This window comes from Moschus berezovskii, chromosome 19 (assembly GCF_049115385.1).
Source record: "Moschus berezovskii isolate FMDL1 chromosome 19, NW_MosBer_1.0, whole genome shotgun sequence".
Classification (NCBI taxonomy): domain Eukaryota; kingdom Metazoa; phylum Chordata; class Mammalia; order Artiodactyla; family Moschidae; genus Moschus; species Moschus berezovskii.
Window position 1 is genome coordinate 32,272,943 of NC_142478.1, and position 23,910 is coordinate 32,296,852.

Consider the following 23,910-nt stretch of genomic DNA (forward strand, 5'->3'; position numbering starts at 1 on the left):
CAGAGGACCCTGGTGGGCTATGGTCCATGGGGCCACAAAGAGTCAGACATGACTGAGTGACTGAACATACCCAATGTAGGATGAATGACTGAGTTCCTGCATGTAAACCCTATCCTATGTTCAACTCAACTTTGTAGAATTTGAGATGCTTCACTTTAATATCTAATTGATCTTTAACTGGAGTAACTTCTATTTATTTTCAAATTTATAAGGTGTCCTTCCATTCTCTGTCAAAGGTAATAATCTAATATTTAAAAGTACTATATTTTAAAATGTATTTAGCATATGTATAATATAAAAACATACATTAAAGAACGGACTTTCAGACACCAAGTCTTACATAAAGACAAAAGATTTTGTAATGAGGTGACTCTATTTGCTAAGTTCAGACAATTCAAATATTATTTTTAAACACTATGCAACATGATTTGGTCCCTCAGTCACTGGTCATAGACTATTAATACTTCCCCCATAAAGAAAGACTCACATTTTCTTAATAGATCTTCTTTCTTCTTATCTTCAATGAGTATGAAAGTGAAAGTGAAAATGAAGTCACTCAGTCATGTCCAACTCTTTGCGATCCTGCGGACTGTAGCCCACCAGGCTCCTGCGTCTATGGGATTCTCCAGGCAAAAATACTGGAGTGGGTTGCCATTTCCTTCTCCATTCAATGAGTATACAATACCCCAAATATAATAATGACCTATACTTCAAAGTAATTTCTTATCCATAAATGAATGTGGTGAACAAGATCAGCTGGTTTCTTATCTCAGTTTTTATAGCAAACATTAATCTCTTAGACATAAAGTTTTCAAATTAACAACATTATCTAAATTCAAATGCTCAGAGTTTAAAAATACTAGTGTGACTGTAACTCAAACCCAGATTTCTCACTTTAACCAGAAAATTATATCTGGTCAAAAAGACAGTCATAGATTTGATATAACTGACAAACTGCTTAGATCTTAAGTGTTAAAAGCTTTAATCTTGTCTAAATATTTCAACTCAGAAAAAAAGAACTTATAAAAATGTGTCTGTTATAATGTCATATATCAAAATTTGTTTAAAGGACATGGTGCCCAAGCTACTACAGTCTCTGCAGAGACATCTACTTGAAAATATTCAGCTGAAAAGACTTTGATTAGCAACAAATAACCTACCACCTCTCCCCCAAAAAATATTTTAATAACTGCCCAGATAATCATAAATCCAATATTTATCCCTGTGAATGTCACTAATAAAATCCAAGTCCTATAACACACTAGTTCACTATTAAGATCTTTATAATTATTTTTAAAGCCAGACTTTAAAAGTAAATAAAAGATTTTTCAAGATTTTAAGAAATTTATAAATGTGAGTGGTTCTGAATGAAATCACAAGCAGCTCCCATCTGCCTTTATAAGTAATCCAATCTCTGCTTATGAGCCCTAATTAAATCCCTCCTAGGTCTCTGTAATTGATGACAATTAGAGTCAGCACCTGAAGAGCAGTTATGACAAAACATTCCAACCATCTGTATCTGGGATGTATTTTTGTTCTCTTTCCATGAATTCACCCCAAATAATATAGGTAACCAGACATCATGGACTCCAACCCTGAGCTTCTAGCCCTGTTTCCATCTATTCAGAATTCCCTTCTAGTAGATCTGTATGTTCAGATGTGGAAGATACCAAAAGACATACCAAGAAAGAAACACCCACAAACTGCAAGGGAGAAAAATAGAATATAAGCCCATTTACATATAAAAGAGGGAAGATATATACATATATATACACACACACACACACAACTTCTTGCATATTCATGGAAAATTTCTGGAGTGACTGCAGAGTTCTAGACTGAATAGGTTGGGAAATTTTACTTCCATTTATGACCTTTTACAACATATGACCTAGACAGCATATTAAAAAGCAGAGACATTACTTTGCCAACAAAGGTCCATCTAGTCAAAGCTATGGTTTTTCCAGTAGTCATGTCTGGATGTGAGAGTTGGATTATAAAGAAAGCTGAGCACCGAAAAATTAATGCTTTTGAACTGGGGTGTTGGAGAAGACGCTTGAGAGTCCCATGAACTGCAAGGAGATCCAACCAGTCCATCCTAAAGGAAATCAGTCCTGAATATTGGACTGATTCCTGAATACTGGAAGGACTGATGATGAAGCTGAAACTCCAATACTTTGGCCACCTGATGCGAAGAACTAACTTTTTGGAAAAGACCCTGATGCTGGCAAAGACTGAAGGCACGAGGAGAAGGGGACGACAGAGGATGAGATGGCTGGATGGCATCACCGACTCAATGGACATAAGTTTGGGTAAACTCTGGGAGTTGGTGATGGACAGGGAGGCCTGGCGTGCTGCAGTCCATGAGGTCGCAAAGAGTCGGACACAACTGAGCGACTGAACTGAACTGAATGACCTTTTAGATGATTTTAACTTTTTACCATGATCCTGCATTATGCTATTTGTAACAGTAAAGATTTAAAATCTAGAACTGTTGTTTCTTGCTCCTCACATTATAGAAGACCCTGGGAGCACAGCTTCTTGGCCCCGCACAGGCACCAGCCTAAAATGAGCAGCTACCAACAAACTACATATATTCCACCTCCTTCCTGAGATGGGGTATCAAAGGCTTATCTTGTTTTAAAATACCTGATGAACTAGCAAAGGAGGAAAAAAATAGAAACGGTAACAGGATAATGCCGTAAAATGCTACTATCACTCATTCACTATTTAATTCAAAAGTGAAAAGTTTTCAAAACATAAGAATAGCTAGTGTGCCAGTAGCAGGTCACTAAAAATATATGCAGTAAGAATAGAAAAACTAACTCAGACAAGAAAACCAGGGTTTAAACTACCTTTACAGAATTCAAAGTCAAATAAATACTCAACCTCTTATCCATTTCAAGAGCAGTACTATTTTGGGGGAGAAAAAGAAAGCTACATTCCAGAGATAGTTACCAAACACACCATTTCCTCTACCCATGGCAGGCATGGTTAATAAATTAGGTCATTCTTTTTTCCCACAAGCCCAGGCGTGACCTCAGAATCCTCCTTAACACTTAACACAGTGCTATCACTGTATCAAAATTCACATGAAAGACGCAGTCTACTTGCCCTGTAGGTCCTCTTTTCACACTTTTTTCTTTTCCTTTTTAACAAATTATTGGTGAAAACGAACATAAGACCAATCTCTTCAGAATATATGAAAAGAAAGTGTTTTATAAAACACTTCACTGCAAAGTTTGTGTTTCATTCAGCCTTGGGATCTTTGAACCAAATTCTAATTTTTAACACATACACACGCACATTCTTCAGATCAAACTTCACTGAGAAATAACACCTAAAAAAAAAAACAAAAAAACTAAGTGTTAGTTAGCAGGAGATAGTTCTGAATGAACCAATGTCAAAATAAGGTTGGGAAAGGAGTCTACACTCCCTTATCTGACTCTTGGAAGAATAAGCCAATAAATGCAAAGTGACTACAGGGTAATTTTAAAAGATTTTTAAACGCTCAAACCAGATGTTCTTATACAGGATATACAAAGCGGCTTCTGCAGAAACCAAACTCAACCAACGAATGACAATTACACTGTGCACAGGCTGAAATGCAGCTGTTTTAAGGAACTTTGTTCCCTGATTATAGCCGGTTGTCAGAAACTATCAGTTACCACTAACAATGTTAAGTCACCAAAAAATTTTAAAGTACAGTTTAAAAAATAAAATTCAGACTTCCAATGTTGTACACTAGAAGATCCAGATGACTCACTTAACAACAACAAAAACTGCATTTACACATAATCTGAATTATATATTAAAACACATTTCATCACAATTGTACAAGTCCTGTTACTACAGTCATGGAAACAGAAGACAGTCTCAAAACCTAGCAGCAAGGTCTGCAAAGTAGTCTCTGAGGCTAAAGCTGAAAACAGTCTCAGCCATGGTTTGTGTCTACAGGACATCTTCTCCAAAGAAACACATAAAATCCTAACTTAACCTCTAGAAAATGTTTTGGAGGTAACTGACCTTTCCTAATTTTAAAAGAGGTATGTACAGTAAGTTCTGGAGAGGTTAAGCAGCAAGAGCAAAGACACACAGATGGGTCTAGGGCAAAGCCAGAGGCTGAATCAAAGACCTGTCCCCAAGATGAACAGCCCTTCTGTGCCATCCATCCTCCTCCCAGGTGATGGTACCATGGACTTCCTGCTCCTGGACACCTCCTGAGATTTACAAAGAGGTTATTGCGAATATTAAGGCCACGGACTATACGTGGTATCAGGGGTCAGACAACTAAAATGTACTCAACAAACAACAGTCTGTTAACTTAGAACTTGAAACATATTTCCTGGCAAGCTGATGTGAAGATGGCTGCAAATGCCATTTTGCCTGCTGGAGCATACACAAGGGAGAGCCAGGCAGACTGCACACGAGTGGTTCCCTGAACACTATCACAGGGCTATGTGTCCTCTGAACAGCAGGTATTCACTTCTGACTGGTGTGACACACACCCTACGCAGAGAGACATCACACTCCTCTGGATACGTCTCCCTCTGGATGCAGTCCCAGGTCATAATGTATATTCCCTCACACAGGGCTTCTTGGCCTGGCCTCCTGGGAGGGTGTGACTACCTAGCTGTGTTTTGCAAGGTACACGGGGTCCTGTATTACACATCCTACCCTCAAAAGCTATCTAGGAACCAGAGTTAGGAGCCACAGCCCTCAGATGAGTCAACTGCCTTCACATTCATCAAACAAACTTCTGATTTCAACTTGTTGTTTCAGGTTCCTATCAGAAACGGAATTCAGTCCCAGCACAAACAATCTGGTGACTAGCTAAAACTGTATCACTGTACTATACTACAGGCTTCGTGCCAGGTGGCACGTGTGGCAAAGAACCCACCTGCCAATGCAGGAGCTGTAAGATACGCTAGTTCGATCCCTGGGTCGGAAAAATCCCCTGCAGGAGGGCACAGAAACCCAATCTAGTATTCTTGCTTGGAAAATCCCATGGACAGAGGAGCCAGGCGGGCTAAGGTCCACAGGGTCACAAAGAGTCAGAAATGACTGAAGAGACTCAGCACGCATGCACACATTACACTAACAGGTGTATACTGTTCTTCAGGTGTATATACTGTAGTACAGCTTTTCAATATGTATACAGGTATGGCTGTGTCATTATAAATCAGGGGTCTACAGCCTGCTGTTGTTCAATACATAAGAATGGTTTTTATGTATTTAAATGGTTTGGGAAAGGGAATCAAAAGAACGTTTCAGGACACCTGAAAAGTATCCCAAATTCAAATTTCACTATCTGTAAATAAAGTTTTATTGGGACACAGTCACATTCATTCATTCACATTTTGTCCACTGATTGCTTTTGCACTTACGATGGAAGAGCTGAACAGCCGTAAGAGGGACTATCAGGCCCACAGAGCCTAAAATATTTGCTATCTGGCCCCTCTACTAAAAAAGGTTACTGATCTCTGCTTTAAATCAACAAACTAGCAGTAAGCGGGTAACGGGGTGGTGTTCTAAGCAACTTAAATTAAAGCCATGTCTAGAAACTTGTGAATTTTTCTCAAAGGAAAACCCCTGAGGCTCCTTCTTGGGGCCAGTGTACACTAAGTTATAAAAACTAATAAACTTATCTGATTTTCAAGCCAGTAACCAATAAGCAGAAAAATGACTGTTTTAGATAGGCATTTTAACTATAATGTGTGGTTTAACAGTGATGTAAAAGGATCAGAGAGAAATCATAAAAAGAAGTCACCAGAATTTAAATGCCAAATTGAAATCCAAGGATGCACTTAAAAGTATTCATCCAGACCCTGAAATGACATGCAAATTTTTGAGTAACTCACTTTTTCTGCTGGAGAGGTTCCCACAGGTTTTGGATCTCAAGTGTCCTTGACCTTAAAAAAGTTACAAGTCACAAGTACTCAGCCTACACATCTAAAGTGCATCTTTTTATTTCAACACTGAAATAACTGATGGTCATAAAAATGACCATGACGAATCAAGAAAAATCTTAAATCATGTAAAGTGTACTTTGTGCTAAACAAACACAAACCAGGCAGCTCAAACTCCAGCAACTTGTTAACCTTGCCAATTCTTGCTGCTTACTCCGGAGAAAGGAGTAAAAGAAAAAAATGTTCATTTTATTCTTCAGTTTGGACTCTCACCAGTGAAACCTCACTTAAAATAACTGCTTAGAAACTGTCTTAGAAGCTGTCATGAATTTTCAAATTAATAAAATCTCCTGTGCAGACATTATTAAATGTCTGATCCTGTGCAGATCAGAATCAAAAACTATATATTATTGCCAGTTGGAAAGTGCTTTCAAAACAAGAGTAAACTGTGATTTAATTCCTTCAACAAATCAGCCAGAAAGAACCTAAAGTTTAAAAAATGAACTTACTTCAGTCACCTTAACAGTCTTTAACTCTACCTGAAGAACCAAAAGCAAAAAAAGTAAACATGTAACTTGTTTTAGAGTATTCATTAAAAGCTTGGTCCTTGAACATCTGTTCAGTGCATGTAATACACCACTAGACTAGAGTTAACAAAGGACTCAAAAATGCAACTACCCAGACTCTTCCTAATTTTGTTGCTTTCAGGTAAGGAAGACATCCTGAATAAACTTTCAAAGTCTAGGCTAGATAAGGCCAAGCAACAATAACATGGCCAGGGTCACAATCAACATTCTCTTAGACTAAATTTTCTCTCTGTTCCACGACATTCAACCCTGCCTAAACTTAACAAGAAGCCACTTCAACTGAAAGGTAAAAAGGGGCTCCCGGATCACTCTTCCATTTATTAGGAATGAAGAGTTTACTTATTCCATCAGAGCCAACCATCTGTGAAAATACCAAAATATAAATCCCTCACAATCATATATCAATATTCTTTGCATAAACACACCAAGCAAATAGGCTTCCCAAATGCGTAGCTGGTAAAAGAATCCACCTGCAATGCAGGAGACCTGGGTTCAATTCCTGGGTCAGAAGACCCGCTGGAAAAGGGATAGGCTACCCACTCCAGTATTCCTGGTAGCTTCCCTGGTAGTTCTTCTCTGGTAAAGAATCTGCTTGCAATGAGGGAGACCTGGGTTTGGTCCCAAGGTTAAGAAGATCCCCTGGAGAAAGGAAAGACTACCCACTCCAGTATTCCGGCCTGGAGAATTCTATGAACTGTATAGTACATAAGGTCACAGAATCAAGACATAACTGAGCGACTGTCCCATTCACTTTCACCAAGCAAATAGCAAGACTCTCAATTGTCTCAACTTTTTTGAAATTTTATATACTATATATAATAAACATATCAACTGTCCAAATTTTAAATACATTACCAAATAAAGTGCTGCCAGGTCTTCATATGGGCTTCCCTGGTGGCTCAGACAGTAAAGAATCTGCCTGAAATGCAGGAGACCTGGGTTCAATCCCTGGGGAAGGAAGATCCCCTGGAGAAGAGAATGGCTACCCATTCCAGTAGTCTTGCCTGGAGAATTCCATGGAGAGAGGAGCCTGGCAGGCTATATAGTCCATAGGGTTGCAAAGAGTCAGACACAATGCTTTTACAATGCTTTTGAATTGTGATGCTGAGGGAGACATCTGACGGTCCCTTGGACTGCAGGAAGATTAATCTGTCAATTCTAAAGTAAATCAACCCTGAATAGTCCATGGAAGGACTGATGCTAAAGCTCCAATACTTTGGCCACCTGATGAGAAGAGCCGACTCACTGGCAAAGACATTTATGCTGGGAAAAATTGAGGGCAGGAAGAGAAGGGGGTGACAGGATGAGATGGTTGGATGGCAACATCGACTCAATGGACATGAGTTTGAGCAAACTCTGGGAGACAGTGAAGGACAGGGAAGCCAGGCATGCTGCTGTCCATGAGGTCGCAAAGAGTAGAACACAGCTTAATGACTGAACAAGGTCTTAATATAGAGAAAACCAGCTGAACACTAAAACTTTAAAGGAAACAACTACTTGTCTCAGGAACTAAAACTTTCCCAATTAAGGTTCCTGTCAGGCTTCTGATATAATCTAAGACACTAACAACTCCAAGCAAAGTCCACCTTTATTTGAAATTTTTTTTTTTAATTTACTGTTAAACAAGGCAACAGTGTTCTATCACAGGCTTGAACAGAGACGAAAGAAGTTTAACATTGGTATAACTCCCACTGTTTGACCAATTAAGTCAAGCTTTTCAGAGCCAATCCAAATAAGCAGCAAGATATTGACAAAAGTGTTATATTTTCCTCTAGAGAATGCCTTATTTTATTAACCATGTAGGAAAACTGGGCATATAATGCAAATTCTGACAGACCATGAACTGTAATAGTGTAACAGGTGCCCCATAATACTGAGGAAAGAGCTTCACCAAAAGAAAGGAAGCAAGCAAGCAGGACTGTGAGAGTCATCGGTCTCCTCCTCACTCCTGACAATGCCTAAAAATACAAGACTTGGTCAGTGTCTGATGCCTAGATGTTTGCTGTTCTAACCACCTCAGTACTGAAACACAGTTAATTTTTTTCTCAGCAGGTGTGCAGATAAATACAATTTCTTTAACATAGTTTTCAAACAAATAATCTTCAAACTGAAGACTCTAAATTACACACAAAAACGCTACTTTAATTCTAACTTTTTCAAATCCAGTCATGATTAACTCCAAAGACATGCCTCCTCAATGTCAGAGGTTCTGTCAAAAAGTTACTACAGACTAGAGTCTACTTACAGGAAATACCGAGATTCAATGATCTTTGATTGGACAGTGTTTTAGACAAAGCTGCTGTTATATATGGAGGCTAAGTAAGAAAATCTGAATGTATCCCAAATAGACAAGATAGCTAACAGGAAAAAAAAAAAAAACACTCCTTACACAACTGTACAGACAGTATGATTCATTATGCATATGTATATACAATTATCTGGAAAATGATAAAATGATGATTTCTAGGTGATAGGAATGTGTTTTTATATTTGCTTCTCTAGTTAAAAACATGCACATGTAAAATAACACCATTTCTGTAATAATTCTTTAAGCCACTAAGGGCTCTTTGAAGTAAAATATCAATTATTTATGAAGGTGAAACACATGGAGATGTGTTTGTACTCTCACCAAGTCCTCCAAGTTTTGTTTGCTTTTTTAGTTAATCCTTCTACCCAAAGTCTCTGGGCTAAGCAACTGTTCATTCTAAAATACGACATGTCCTTAAAGTCCAAAAAGTTTTTTCTCCTGTTCCCACTTTTCAGACACTCATCATTTTTCACTATTTTCCCTTTATAGCTTACTCTTTCAAACTCTTCAATAGGAAACGAAAAGCATTCACTTGCATGCTGAAAACCTGTCTGGTGATGGAGGAGGAACTTGTCGGGGGTGGGGAATCTTGTTCTTTCTAAATGAACATACATCCACCTTTGTCAAAGTTAAAAATCTCTGTTACGACCCACTCAAATTTTCTTCTTAGAAAGCAGCCTATGACCTTAAGATGGAATCAAGTTCAAATTCTACTGCAAGTTCAGGCAACTCCCTTTATCTCTGGCTGCTGTAAGGAGGAGGTATGGATGCCAGCTCATCAAATACACATATAAAAACACATGAACTTAAGGGAGAAAACAAATAACCAAAGTCAATCTGATTTAAAAATGACATTAGATGAGATTGAAATCGTTGTGACAAAAGGGTATTAAGAATTCTCGAGTGAAGGTGTTTGCAAACAAGTGTCACACAAAGAACATGCAGTATATCTATCCAGTATGTGCTGCCCACTCTACTACAGTAAATTATTTTATCAAAAGTGTTGTCAGTGTAAGTATAGTTACACTGAACGCTCCCTTTCTCCAGCTAAAAGTGATCAAATCTTGATTATCGGCGATCTGGTCAAACACAACTTCCTAATCTCTAACCACTGGTGGATCACTACCTATACCAGCTTCCAGGGAAGTAATTTCTCTGTATCTTAAAACTAGTTCATTAACTTTGAAAGGTATTAGCCTTGAGGTACAAGTAACTAGAGAGCTAGGCGTTCACAGCGGGTTTTCTAAAAAGGAAAAATAGTTCACCTAATAAAAACCTTTGGGAAAAGAGCCCCTAAGCATTCCCATTAATGGAAACTTCAGATTCTCTATTCCCTAAAAATGCAGCCGTCTTAAGTCATTCAACTGCAGCTATCACTTTACAAAGAGAAAATTTAAATTCCCCCTCGGCTGTGGTAAATAACAAGGCGACAGACCCTCGCCCCCGCCGAAGCGAGGTGGGGCGCCTGCCTCCCAGTTACTAGAAAACCAGCCAAAGCTGCTTTTAAACGGTCTCGCGGTGACGACGCATTCCTAACGGGTTTCGAAGGCACGTTTAAATCGCCCGCTTTTTTGTTTGCTCGCCGCATTCACCGGGTGCCGGGACTCCGGCCGCCCCCGCGTCGGGGAGGGGCGCCCGGGGCGGACACGCCGCGGCGGGGAGAGGCGGGTGCGACCGGGGAGGGGGCCCGCGGCGAGGAGAGCCGGGGGCGGGGGCCCGGGGTGCAGAGCCCGTGCGGGGGGCGGGACGGAGCGAGCTGGGGACCCCAGGAGGGCGGGGTCCCGCGGCGGGGGGACCGGGCCGCCGCCCCGCACCGGAGAAAGCCCCGCGCGGCGCCCGCCGGGCTGTGCGCAGAGCCGCGGCTTCGCGCAGCGGCGCCGCCCCCTCCCTCTCTCCCTCGCCGCCGCCGCCGCCGCCTCCCAAGGCGACAGAAACAACAGCGCGGGAGGAGGGGAAAGTAACTCCCGGCACCTCCGCCGGAATCAGCCCCGGTGCAGTGATGACACCTTCTCGTGGCGCAACCGGGGCCCGCTCCCTCCGCAGCGGCGTCCCCGCCGCCGCCGCCCTCTCCGTTTGAAAGTGGCCACCCCCCGCCGCCGCCGCCGCCGCTCCTCCCGCCCCGCCGCCGCCAGCTGCACCAATCCGCTCGGCCCCAGTTGCAAATCAAACGCTCCCTCGCGTCTCGAAGCCACTTGCGCCGCTGGAAACGGCCGCGCCGTGCCCCCCTCCCCGAGTCCCTCCCGGGCGGCACCTTCAGACGGGGGCGGGCGCGCCGGCGAGAAACGGCTGCGAGGTGGGAGCGGGAGCCGCGGGGACGGCGAGCAGCGCGGAGAGGACGCGGCTCCCGCTCCCGCCCCCAGACAGTTCTGGAAACTGTGTATCACCTCTGTCACAGGAAGCCATCCGGCGAGGAAGGCGGCGCGGAACCAACAAACAAACGCCCGCGGCCGCCCGCCGGAATCAACGCGGGGACGGCCACGGGCTTCGGGCCGTTCCCTGGGCGGGAGCGCGGTGGCCGCCCCCGCGCCGCGGGGCTTTGTGCGGGGCTCCCGCGGCGCGGGCGCGGTGGGCCGGGCGTCCCCGCCCCCGGAACCCCCCACCCCGGGCCCCTGCAGCGCCGCTGGGACCGTTAGGTGACGCTCCAGCGCGGCTGAGAAAGCAGCGCCTCGGCCGCCGCCCGCCCGTCCCCATTTCCACATGGAGCCGCCTCTCCTCCAGCGCCAGAGGCGGGCCACAAAAGTTGGCCCCGGGGCCACCCAGCACCTGCCCACGTGCCGCGGAGGCTAGCTCCCGGGTCTCCCCCGTCCCTGCTCCCCCCGCCGCCCTCGGCCGCCAGGTCACCTATTACCGGTGGGAGGGGAGAGAGGCTGCTATTTAAACGCCCGCGGAAGTTGAGGCACCCCCACTGGCGGGTGCCGTGCACCTGCCTCCCGCCGCCGCGCTCCGCCACTTTGAGCAGCAGCCGCGTCCTCGGCCCCGCCTCCTGCCCGCAGGCGGGGCGGGGGGGAGCGGGAAGGAGGTGGAAGGGATCGAATTTCTCTAGCAAATGGGACCGTTCCGACAGGATTCGGTTCCCCGGTCAACATTCCACATTCCATCCCTCTCCCGCATTTGCAAGCCAGCGCCAACAACCCGGAAAGCCTGCTGGCTACAGAACAACAGCCCCCAACTCACAAATACACACTCACAGGCATAGGACACGTGCACTGAAGGGCTTCGCAACTTGCAGTCCCGGGGTGCACACTGCGCGTTTTCAGGCGGACCAAGCGACACGACACGACCCTCACAATTTGCAGACGGTGCCAAAGGTTGCAATTTGCGATCCGTTTTAAGTTCATGGTTAATCGGTAGTTTGGTCTACCAATGCAACTCCTTCCTAATTTCACCGATAAAGGGTTTTACACTTCACAGGCAGTCTCGCTATAAGTAAAAGGTCCGTTCACTGGAAACCCAATTGGGAAGAATCTAATTGCTAAACTGTCCCTGCACCCCCCCACCCCTCCCTCACTCCCCTTGAATTGATGCAATGAATATTCTGGACATGTGGTGACGCGGTGATAAGAGACAGGGCTGCAGCTACCCTACACAGACGTACCTATACCCACACCTATGTTTGGGCTATACAGTCGTCGTCCCTTCCCCCCGCACCACCACCACCACGGTCACACACACTCTGGATTCATATATGTACCCGGACCTTGTTCTGCCATTGCCATCTGTCTACCAAGTTGCTATTATGCTTTCCACTTCCATGCAACCTAATGCACTTTGGCTGTTTAAAAAATTCTATAACTAAAGCCAACTAAACTGGGTTTCTGCTCCTGAACGCGTTTTAATTGATGATTCGCCTGAAAACCGCATGTTCTCCGCAAATCCAAAAGAAAAAGCTCTTAAGTCTTCAGCCCCCAAAACTGAAAAATAATCATAATAAAACTTACTGATCCAACACAGATCAATTCTCAGGATCCAAAAATCATCCTCTCCTCCTCCTCCTCTGGCCCCCGCCCCGGCAATGCCCAAGTTACTGGTGGGATAGTAACGCTGCGCTCGGCGGCTGCCGGCCCTCCCTCCTTCGCTACATATCGAGAACCCAATCTTTTGGCGCCATATTAATGACGTACTATATTATTTCCACTAGGCAGCGACCTTCGGCATTAAATTACTCCCGAGAACTCCCGAGCAAAGCAACAAAACCATCAAATATGGCTGAGCCTCTCGGCTCGTCCTGCAGCCGCCGCCGCTGCCGCCGCCGCGGGATCGGGACGCGCACACGGACCCACACGCGGACACGCGCGGACTCCCGGTCGGCGCGCCCTCCCCGCGCGCCCCCCGCGGCCCGCGCGCGTACCTGCTGCGGAGGGGTTCGGCCGCGGCGCTGGGCTCCTCGCCGCTCGCTCGGCGCCGCATGAGTTCGGGCCGCGGCAGGCTGGCGGACGGAGTGGCGGGCGGGCCCCTGCTCTCGCCGGCGCGCACACACCCGGCGCTCGCGCAGGGAGGCACTCTCGGACGGGCGTTTGGCTTGTTATGGAGGAAGGACTGTGTGAATCAAACTCATTTCTGGGTCACTGCTGCCACAGGGGGGAGCACTTTAATCCCTTGCCAAAACGAGAGGGTGGGGACGGGAGGGCGGAGGGAGCTCGCCGGGAACCGCGGTGCGGGGGGCTCTGTCCCTCGTTAACTCTTCGCGGCCCTCGCCGTAGCAGGCTCGGCCTGTGTCAGCAGGGGCTTGCAAAGAGCCGCATGCTCCAGCTTTTAAGATCTCTTCCTTCATCTCTCTTGTGAGCCTAGACTTTCTTGAGGTGTCTCCAAGCAGGGTAGTGGGCTTTTCAATTATCCCTTTCAAACTCTCCCAGTCTCAACTCTTGTTTGACATGACTGCACTAGAAAAGGATTCTTTCAAATTACTTTAAAATTATGTAGATTAAACTGTGGCTATTAAGGAATGTAGTTTGGGTGAGAGGTTTTATTTTTAGATGAATGGAAAAATAAATAGTTCTTTCGTAGTAACAGTTTTGGGGAGCTGCGGATTATAATGACATTTTTAAATATAGAAAATCCAGTTTTGGAGCCGGAACACATCTTTACCTAAGTTTGTATCGAAATGATAATTCCAAATAAGCATTAATTCATTAGGAGACAGTAATTATTTGTAAATTGACACCACTGTTACGTTACACTGTGTTACAGAACTGGACATTGTCTTCCAAATAGGGAGAATTAAACCTAATGCTAAAACTGGAGCTGCAGACTAACATAAAATTAGATTAATTCAGCGGTATTTATGTGTAAAAAAGGAGTGGAGATTAACACACTTCTCTCATGAAAGTGTTAGCCGCTCAGTCATGTCCAACTCTTTGGGACCCCATGGACTGTAGTCCACCAGGCTCCATGGGATTATCCAGGCAAGAATACTGGAGTAGGTTGCCATTCCCTTTACCAGGGGGTTTTCCCGACCCAGGGGTCAAACCCTGGGGTCCTGCATCGCAGGCCGATTCTTTACCCTCTGAGCCACAAGGGAAGCCCTCTTCTCTTATGGACCCCCGTTAAAGAAATGAGTCTATATGATATTCTGCTTCAAAAGGGAAAAGAAAAAAAATGGGGATACAGGTTGAAAATACTATTCAATAATCCGGAACATAGATCACTGATTACAAAATTGAGTATCAAACCCAAAGGCATACTTGTCCACTGGAAGAATTCTGAATGTCAGGTTTGGTTTCACAAAGTCGCACACCAACCCATCCACCCACATCAGGATTATAGTAATCTGATAAATGTGGGAAAACTAATTGAGTCTTTCAATTATTTTTCAGAAAGCAAAGTAAACCAAAGGAAATCTTAAGTATATGTCCTTTTTCTCTCTTTCCTGCTTCACTAATAAAGTACAAGGACACCCTATCAGTCCTGTTTATGTGCTCACTTAATCCTGCTCAAAGAGACCACATATGTAAAACACTATGCTATCATTATTACTGCTATTAATGTTGCCCTGAAGTTACTGCTATTTTCCTTGGTTCACTTTACACACACTCTACTGCAGAAGTAAAAGGACACAGGCTTCATAGCCAGACAGACTCTGAACTGAATCTGACTCTGAGCCTCAGTTTCTTCCTGAGTAATAAAATGGGGTTAACAGGCCCTACCTGAAGGGTTGTTAACTGGAATAACTCCATAAACATGCCCAGCAGAGACCCTGGCAGTATGAGAGCCATCCCTCCTATCTCTCATTCTTGGTCTTCTCGCCTTTGAAGACTGCAACTTTTCCACATTCCAGGGAAACTTACTTCACTCGTTCCCCTGCAAAAAATAGAAATAAAAAATAAACTACACTTGCCATTCAGCCTTTACCCTTTTTTTTTTTTCTGACTATCCCCACTCCCAAAACATCAGACAACAAAAATGAAAGTGCGATGAGAAAAAAAAGGGGTAAAAGAATACATGGACCCTCCACACTGATTCTGTAATTAAGACTGATGGTCCCAGGAACATGATGAGGTAGTGCCATGTGCCATAAGCAGCCCTGGACTAAAAGTCTGCAGCCTCCGATCAACTCACACTATAACTCTGCACAAATGTCTTTGGATCTTAGTTTCCCCACTGAGATGATAGACAAGATGATATTCAACACCCCTTGTCTCATTAACATTCAGTAATTTCTGATTGTTCTTACCAAACTTACAAGTTAATGATTATTTGTAAAAGTGGAGGACAACTTGTATCGATAATGTGTAAAAACAATTCGTTATTAATGATCAGCAATTGACAGTTTTTAAATAATAAATGTCTTCTGCCAGATCACAAAGGAAACTTTTATACATCCTATTTCTAAAATGGGACAGCAGTGTCTTGTGGCAGCACATTTAAAGAATAAGAAGTACTAAGCTGGCAATTAGGAAATGAGTTTCTGGTAGCACTCTGTCACTTATTAACTTACCAAATCATTTATGATCACAATTTCCTGGTTTCTAGAATGGTCCTGTTAATTCACACTTTATTTTCAGAGATAAAAAGGACATTCAAGAAAATAGGTACAAAGTTGTCAGTGTAGTTATCAAGATTCTAGTCTTTTCTGATCTGATCAGTGTTCATGGTGATAATTACCATTCTGTATATCACTTTCATTTTGCTATTGGCATACACAGTTTAATTATTCTCTTCCATAATAATAGGTTTATAGAAATACTGAATACATATATTCATATTCCTTATTTTGAAATCATACATGATTAAACTTATAAATATTTACCTAGTTATTTCATTTGTATCTACTCTGCAGGTAAAGAATTATAAAACCTTGACATGAAATTCAGAATTGTTCATCTTTGAAATGAAGTAGATATGTATCCTAAAACCCTATAAATCTCATTCCTTCAAAGAAATTTAACAAGAAATTCTTCCTGGCAAGTACCATTGCCAATTGGTGTATGTTATGACATATGTATATACAATTTTTATTGCACAAGTGCTCTCGTGGATAAAATGAGTTGTGTTCTAAAAGTTTATATGTACTTTAATTGTGTGGAACTTTTAATTTATTCCCCAATACCTTGTTATAAAGCAAGCTTAAGTGGTCAAGTAGTTTTTAAAATAACTCTAATAACTAAATGACAGAAAAGAATAACTTTTATTGAATGATATTATTTGGGGAACAGAGCGCCCTGTCTAACCAGTCGATGAAGTCAGCAGTCATGAACAGCCTGGTAATCCCTCCGAGTAGGTGGTTACAGTACATAGAATGATTGGAAGACCAGCGACCAAGATGCTTTCTTGCAGGTGTCAGGACTGACTAAATTATTGCCTTTCTCAAGGTTCTTCCTTTTTGTTTTCTTTTGCTTGTCTTTGATTTGGTTATTTTAATTTTGTTGATTTTCATACTTTTAGCACAATGCAAGATGTCAAAGAGAAACAAGTCTGACAGAGAGACAGAAGAGGAAATAACTTAATTCAGCCAGATGAAAATGTCCAAGACTGCAGAGCTTCAAAATAGGAGAAGCTTTTCTCAATCATGAATGGAAAACATGATGGAAAGAATTTTCAAATTTTAGAAAAGCAAAGGAAGATGATATATTGCATCTATATGGGTAACGATTATAAACATTGCCATATATTTTTCAGGTTTTTTTCCTAGGCATTTTTAATAATGTCACGTATTTGAATGATGTCACGTATTTCATTTTACAATGTTTCTTTTCACTTCTTTCATTTTTATCTTTTCAGTATTTTCTTTCTAAAGTAACTTTTTTTTTCAGGTCTTGGCCAGCCTGCATACCATAACTTCATCTACAGGCCACGTGAACCATACATTCTCATAGTTACTCCCTCAAACTTGTCAACTATTGGAAAGTTTTGCCAAATTTAATATCAAATTCAAAGATCTCTTTTAGCCACTGCCTCTATAACTTCCAAATTTTGTTTCCCACGGACCTTTCTTCTTATCTAAAAAGTCACTCCAATCTACCCCTCCAGTCCTCTCTAATTAGATGCAGAGCAGTGATAACTCAAATTGTGATCTCCAACCAGCAGCAACAACTGCTCCTGAGAATCTGTCAGAGATCCATTACTTCCATCCCCACCCCAGACCTACTGAATCAGAAAGGGAGATCCAGTCATCTGTGTTTTAACAAGCCTTTCAAACAATACTGATCTGGGTTTAGCAACCACCTGAGTAGATTTTACTTTCATATACCATGTTTGAGGTACGTGATGAGGCATGGGAGACAAGGCTGCAAGAAAACGGGTAAGCAGGTCTATTCTCTGCCCCCCGTGGTGGTGGAGTAGTAGCTTAATCCCGCTGGACTCCTGTGACCCCATGGACCACAGCCCACCAGGCTCATCCAAGGGATTCTCCAGGCAAGAATACTGGAGTGGACTGCCATTTCCTTCTCTAATTCTTTGCCCTTAGGGCAATTAAAAATGCAAAGGAGTGATGACAATTAACTACAGGGTGTGGAGGAAGCATCAACCTAAAAGACTACAGGTGTTAACCAGATTGGGGGTGCGGTGGGGGTTGGGGGGGTCTAATCATTTTCTTGATTTGGAGGTTTATTTTTTGTTTCTTAAATAAAGCCCCTGGCTTCTGTGTGCAAAAGGATGGGGCAGAGGTGAGAAATAAGGTAGGGAGGCTGGTTAGGAGGCCTCTGCAGTTACCAGGTGAGAGATGGAGGCTTGGGTGACAGCCATGGATCATGCAAGGGAGAAAAGTAGGCAAAACAGCCTGTGATAGGGGATTGGGGAACACAGTCCAGCTCTCCAGGGGTCTCAGCATTTGCTCTGGGTAGGGGAGTGAGAGCTCCTCCCCCCAGCCAGTTCGGTGTCCAAGGGATGTCTCTGGGGCCTGTGAGGTCTCTGTGGCATCTCAGAAGGGTGCCCACTTGGTAAAGGCAGTCGTCCCTCAAGGAAGTAACATCTAGGCAACCAAACGAAAGTCCTGTTGGGCAGTGAACAGCTTGAGCTGTCCAAGCCCTGTCCCTGCACACAATCCGGAGTCTGAAACTGTAAGCCCCTGGGCGGACAACGAGGGGGCCCCAGTCAGGAGGACTCAGCCCCTTGCAGGGTCCTTCTTGGCCCCTCTTCTCAGAAAAGCCTGGATCGGATTCCAGGCCCCTCCTCCCTGGGGTGCTGGGGTCCCCACTCCAGTCTCTTTATCCTCCACCGGAAAGCTCCATTTTCCTCTTTTCTTCCACAAAACACCTTAATGGTCCATTATAACCTGAGCCCAAATCATTAGCAAATGAAAAACTGGCTCCCATTTTCTCTAAGGTCACAGGGTGTGTGTGTGGGGGGAGGGGGCACCCCCACACACACTGGTTTAGTTCCAATGTTAATGAAGCAAAGAAGAGGAGGTAAAGCCAACACTTCAGTTTCTGTGTTATAACTGATAATTCACTGTTTCTTTTCTGCCATGAGGCACATCTGTGTCTGATGGATTGGATGTCGGAGGTGAAGAAGCTGGAGTAAAAGATGTCTCCCAAGTCTCTGGCTTAGGGAACTGAGTGGACTCCTACATTTGAAATTCCAACAGATATTCATTAAACACTGAGCAGAGTTCGTGGTGAAAACGACAAACCCCTGCCTCCAGGGCAAAGGAAAAGAAGGAAATTCCCAAGGAAAAAAAATGCAATAGTTCAGCAGACAATTGAAGATACCCACAAGGCCAATGGGATCAAGAGTCAGCTGTTCTAGAGGAAGGTTTAGATTTATCAGCATAGAGAGGTTAACTGAGGTCATGGGAGTGGATGAGATCAGCTGGAAGTGTCTATAAAGCAAGAAGAAAACAGAGCCTAGGCTCCAAACGAGGGAGTCACCAGTAACAGTCCAGGTTAATTGTCCGCATGCATGAATCAGGATTTCAAAGTACCACAGGAGAAAATCAGAGACCTGGGCTGGTCGTTTCCACAAGGTGTCCCACCATTTCCACTGTGTCCTGAGATCACTATTTCCCCAGACAGTTCACTCTCCTGGTCTCACTGGGATCTTTCTCAGAGCTTTCTCCCTATCCTCGCTCTGCCATCCTGCCACTTACCTAGGCATGTTCAGCAGAGTTCCTAACCTACATCACACATATAACAGAAACCACTGAAGAGGAAATCCTCTAACCTTCTAACACCAAACGTACAGAAGGTCTTCCCTACAGGCCCACCCTCCCCTTTTTCTATCACAGTGGGATGCACATGTCCTTCCCTCCACCTGGGCTCAGAATCCTGAGACTAATCCTGATCTCTTAACTCAGTAATTGTCCCTGCTCTTTCAGGTATTTTCTACTTCTCTGGGTACTAATTCCTTCCGTGACACATTCAAATAAACTTCTGTCTCCCACTAAAAACAAACAAACTCAAATCTCCCTTTTCCTCTTTTATTTCTGTCTTCCCTTTTACAGTCACACTTTTTGAAAGAAGATCACCATTGACATTCTTACTGCTAAAATCAGGAGCAATTTCTCATCCATATTTTACTTGACCTTTCACTTCCATTTGACACTTGTGTTGTGGTCCATGCATCGGTTGGAAAAGAATTTCCAGGTGTGAGACAGAATGAAAGGGAAATAAAGTTTATTAGAGTGGGAGACACTGTTAGAACAGCGGGCCAGCTCAAGGGAAAACCTACATTGAACAGGGGTCCTTAGTCCACTTTTATACCCAGGGTACAAGGAGTGGGACAGGGGTCTTGCAGGTTATTTGCTGATTGGATGAGGCACGGATACTGGGTGAGGCAAATACCTTCTCCCTATGTGGGGTAGGAGGCGAGACAGGTTATACTGCTCAGGAGGACTGAAATCTTTTAATAGTTAAACATGGGGGAGGGAAGGACGATAAGGGTCTGGTTTTTCTGTTCCTGCATTCCAAGACCCTCCTTGGTTTTATCTGCTCTTTCGTCCTTGGGTCACCACAACTTGTTCTTTGTGCCCTGTTTCATGAAATACTTTCACCTTGAGGCAGGAGATAGATGAGCACACCCCACCCCCACACCACTGCACACACCCAGGGTAAAGCAATTTAAGATTTATTTCCTGTGGATCAAAACTCCAAGACCAGAATACCTGACCACACATGTGCAGAAAGGCTCCTTGGAGGCCAAAGGGTAGTTATGTCAAGGGATGTTCTACCCTTTTCGGTAAAATCCATCCTGGCTAAGAGAGGCCCATGCACACTTGGAAGGATCCTGAGATAGACCAAATAGGGACTGTGAACCAGATAAGTCAAAATGATTGGCCAAAGGAAACCTGGAAGAAATGCCCCATAAAAGTGAGTCAAACTGCCATGAGAATGAGATTCAGCGACTCTCTCTCTCCCTGAGTCTAGCTGTGCGTCCATCCACAAGTACTGTATTTTTTTCTCTTCTTAATAAATAGTTTACTTGTTTCACTACTTTCCATCTTTGTGGGAATTCTTTTCTGGAAAGCCGAAGGGCCAGAGTCCATGTCATTGACCACCGGTCTAGTGGCTAGGATCTGGTACTTTCACAGCCGTGACCCAGCCTCAATCTCTGGTTGGGAACCCAGGCCCGGCTCCAAGCTGTTGCAGGTTGAGGCCACCTGAGATCAACCTGGCTTCCATAATGTCAACAGTCTTCTGGTTTCTCTCCTCTCTCTCTGCCCTCTTAATTCCCTTTCTGAGGCTCCTCTTTCTCTTTGGTTAAAGCAATGCCTCAGACAAACGGTTTTTGAGTAAATGAGAAGCTTTCAAAAAATTCAACTGAAGGAGTCATTTTGGTTGAGACATTTTATAAGAAAAAAGGAATGATTCACCAACCATGTTTAGAATGGATACAAAAAGAAAAAAGAAAGAACATCTGGTTAAAGATTATTAGGCTAGTCAATCAGCTGGATGGGTAACCCTAGCTTCCCAGAAGGAGTTCTCAGTCTTATTAAAGTCTGTCAGAAAACTGTTCACGCACTTTATCAGGAATGCTAATTGCTTCCCAGAAGGGGTTGTAAATTACATCACACAAAAAATTTCTGTCCCACACCAGCTTTGAGTTAATTTGCTTTCTCACTTTCAGTCTCCTAAATGTTGGTGTTCTCTAGGGTTCTGTCCTAAGTCCCATTCTATTCTCATGCTACACGTGTCTCTTAGTGTTCTCACCTACTCACATGACCGCCCCCAAAACATACATCTGTATTTGTATCTTCAACAACTTTTCTGAACACCCCGGGTACTGGACTCCCCACGGGTCATTCAAACTTGGTGTACCCTAAAAGTGAACTCATTTTCCCTCCCACTTCGTGATTCCTCATCTGTCCCAGATCTCAATGAGTGGTACCACCGTCCACAGCTGCCCAAACTGGGAGTCAGAACATCATCCTCGGCTCTTGCTTTTCCTTGACATCTCCTCCACCATGACCACCACTAATCCAATCTATCACCAGACCACATCTATGTCAGGTTTATCTCTCCATCCCTAAAGCCATTACCATCATCTCAGTGACTTAAACCACCCCCTAACTGTCTGCAGTCTTATCCTCTTCTAATTCATTCTCTATTCAATAGTCAGTGTGATCTTTTAAAGCAAAAATATGATCACAGCATTCTCATTAACACCATTAATTGCCTTTTTTTCTTTGTTTATTCTTAAGGATAGAATGTGTCATCAACATAACTACTTACTTTTGCTAGTTCTCCTTCCAAACCCTCCCCCTGCTTCCATGGCTTGTCACACTTCTTCAGTAGTCTCCATTCAGAGCCTTTGAAAATCTTAGCCTTAAACTTGGAACATTCTTCCCTACCTACACCACTTCTGGCTCTGATTCACTCAAGTGCTACCAAAGAGACTTATCTTACCTCCCTAACCCCCACCTTTTTCTAAGGTTCCATGACACTCAGTATTATCACTATATAATCGCATCTCTCACTGTTTTGTCATTTTTTTGTACCCCTCACTAGACTGTCTGTGATTCAATGACTTTGTCAATTATTCTCTCCATTATGTTTCTAGTACTGGGCCTAACAGCTGGTAGGCAGTTAATAAATGTTTTTAATGCAATGGATGAATGATCAATATATTTGTGTAATTAAATAGCCTCCAAAGCACCATTTGAAAAAACAGATAATGTTCATTCTTATTTTCTAATGCTGAGAGTATTAAATATTATGTTTCAGAGAAAACAAAATTAAAATTGAAATCACCAAAAAGCTATTACTCAGAGATAATGACCACTAAAATTTTGATGTATATTTTTACTGCTTTTTGTATATTTGTGTGTGTGTATCTTAATAGACATACATAGTTTAGACAAATGGGGTCATACTGTATTTCTATTTTCTGACAATATTTTACTTAGTTTATCCATATATTTGGAGGTTTATATTATTTCTGTGTTTTTACTAATAGAGTACTTCAGTGAATATCCTTATATCCTTCAGTTCAGTTCAGTCACTCAGTCGTGTCCGACTCTTTGCGACCCCATGAATCACAGCACACCAGGCCTCCCTGTCCATCACCAACTCCCGGAGTTCACTCAAACTCATGTCCATCGAGTCGGTGATGCCATCCAGCCATCTCATTCTCTGTCATCCCCTTCTCCTCCTGCCCCCAATCCCTCCCAACATCAGAGTCTTTTCCAGTGAGTCAACTCATCGCATGAGATGGCCAAAGTATTGGAGTTTCAGCTTTAGCATCAGTCCTTCCAATGAACACCCAGGACTGATCTCCTTTAGAATGGACTGGTTGGATCACCTTGCAGTCCAAGGAGAGTTCTATAATCTATGATTAGGAAAATTAAGTTTTATTGATAGTATAATATTCACCATATACATGAAATCTGAATGATTCCTGATTCTTTAATGTTGCACATTTATGTTTTTCTAAATCCATACTTCTACAAATAAGGCTGTAAGTATTTCTATGCATAAATTTTTGTATATGTACTTTACCATTCTTGGGATAGATTGTGAAGAAGTAAATTACTAGGTCAAAAGTTTTAAGGCTGCAGATTCATTGTACCAAATTGCTTTCAATGAAACAGGTTGTAATTTAGATTCACCATTGTCAATGACTGGGGACATGCTGCTGCTGCTGCTAAGTCGCTTCAGTCGTGTCCAACTCTGTGCAACCCCAAAGACAGCAGCCCACCAGGTTCCTCCATCCCTGGGACTTTCCAGGCAAGAATACTGGAGTGGGTTGCCATTTCCTTCTCCAATGCATGAAAGTGAAAAGTGAAAGGGAAGTCACTGCCGACTCTTAGCGACTCCATGGACTGCAGCCTACCAGGCCTCTCCATCCACGGGATTCTCCAGGCAAGAGTACTGAATTGGGTTGCCATTTCCTTCTCCAGGGGACTTGCTGAGTATTTGCCAATTATTCAGCATAGAGCTGGACTCTGTGGAGGGTGAGGAGTATGCTCTCAAAAGACATGTATTTGGAAAGCTCCATGGGTTTCCCCGGTGGCTCAGCAGTAAAAGAATCCTCCTGAAATGCAGGAGACATGGGTTCAATCGCTGAGTCAGGAAGATCCCTGGAGGAGGAAATGACAACCCACTCCAGTATTCTTGCCAGGAAAATCCCACGGACGGAGGAGCCTGGTGGGCTTCAGTCCATAGGGTCGCAAAGAGAGTTGGACACAACTGAGCACGCACACATAATACCTATATAGAAGCGATAAAGGTAACCT

At 43.4% G+C, this 23,910-nt stretch overlaps 1 protein-coding gene and 1 long non-coding RNA gene across 9 annotated transcripts in view; both read right to left on the bottom strand.

Annotated features, from left to right (window-relative positions):
• The window catches only part of JADE1 (jade family PHD finger 1), a 56,740-nt gene extending 43,391 nt beyond the window's left edge, over window positions 1-13,349 (bottom strand). For 2 of the 8 annotated variants that reach the window (XM_088828029.1, XM_088828027.1), the window contains exon 1: window positions 488-10,500. Coding sequence is in view for 1 of the 8 variants with exons in the window: in XM_088828026.1 (XP_088684152.1) it covers window positions 11,189-11,207 (19 nt within the window). In the remaining 7 variants the exon portion in view is untranslated. Of the gene's footprint in view, window positions 1-487; window positions 10,501-11,188; window positions 11,223-11,652; window positions 11,722-12,742; window positions 12,888-12,925; window positions 13,057-13,152 lie in introns of those variants that run through there. The other 6 variants (XM_055404493.2, XM_088828028.1, XM_055404491.2 and 3 more) reach the window with 6 other exon arrangements.
• Window positions 13,350-14,799: 1,450 nt separating this feature from the next.
• The window catches only part of LOC148774848 (uncharacterized), a 235,280-nt gene continuing 226,169 nt past the window's right edge, over window positions 14,800-23,910 (bottom strand). The window contains exon 4 of the long non-coding RNA XR_016035275.1: window positions 14,800-15,101. This is a non-coding gene — a long non-coding RNA (uncharacterized LOC148774848). The remainder of the gene's footprint in view (window positions 15,102-23,910) is intronic.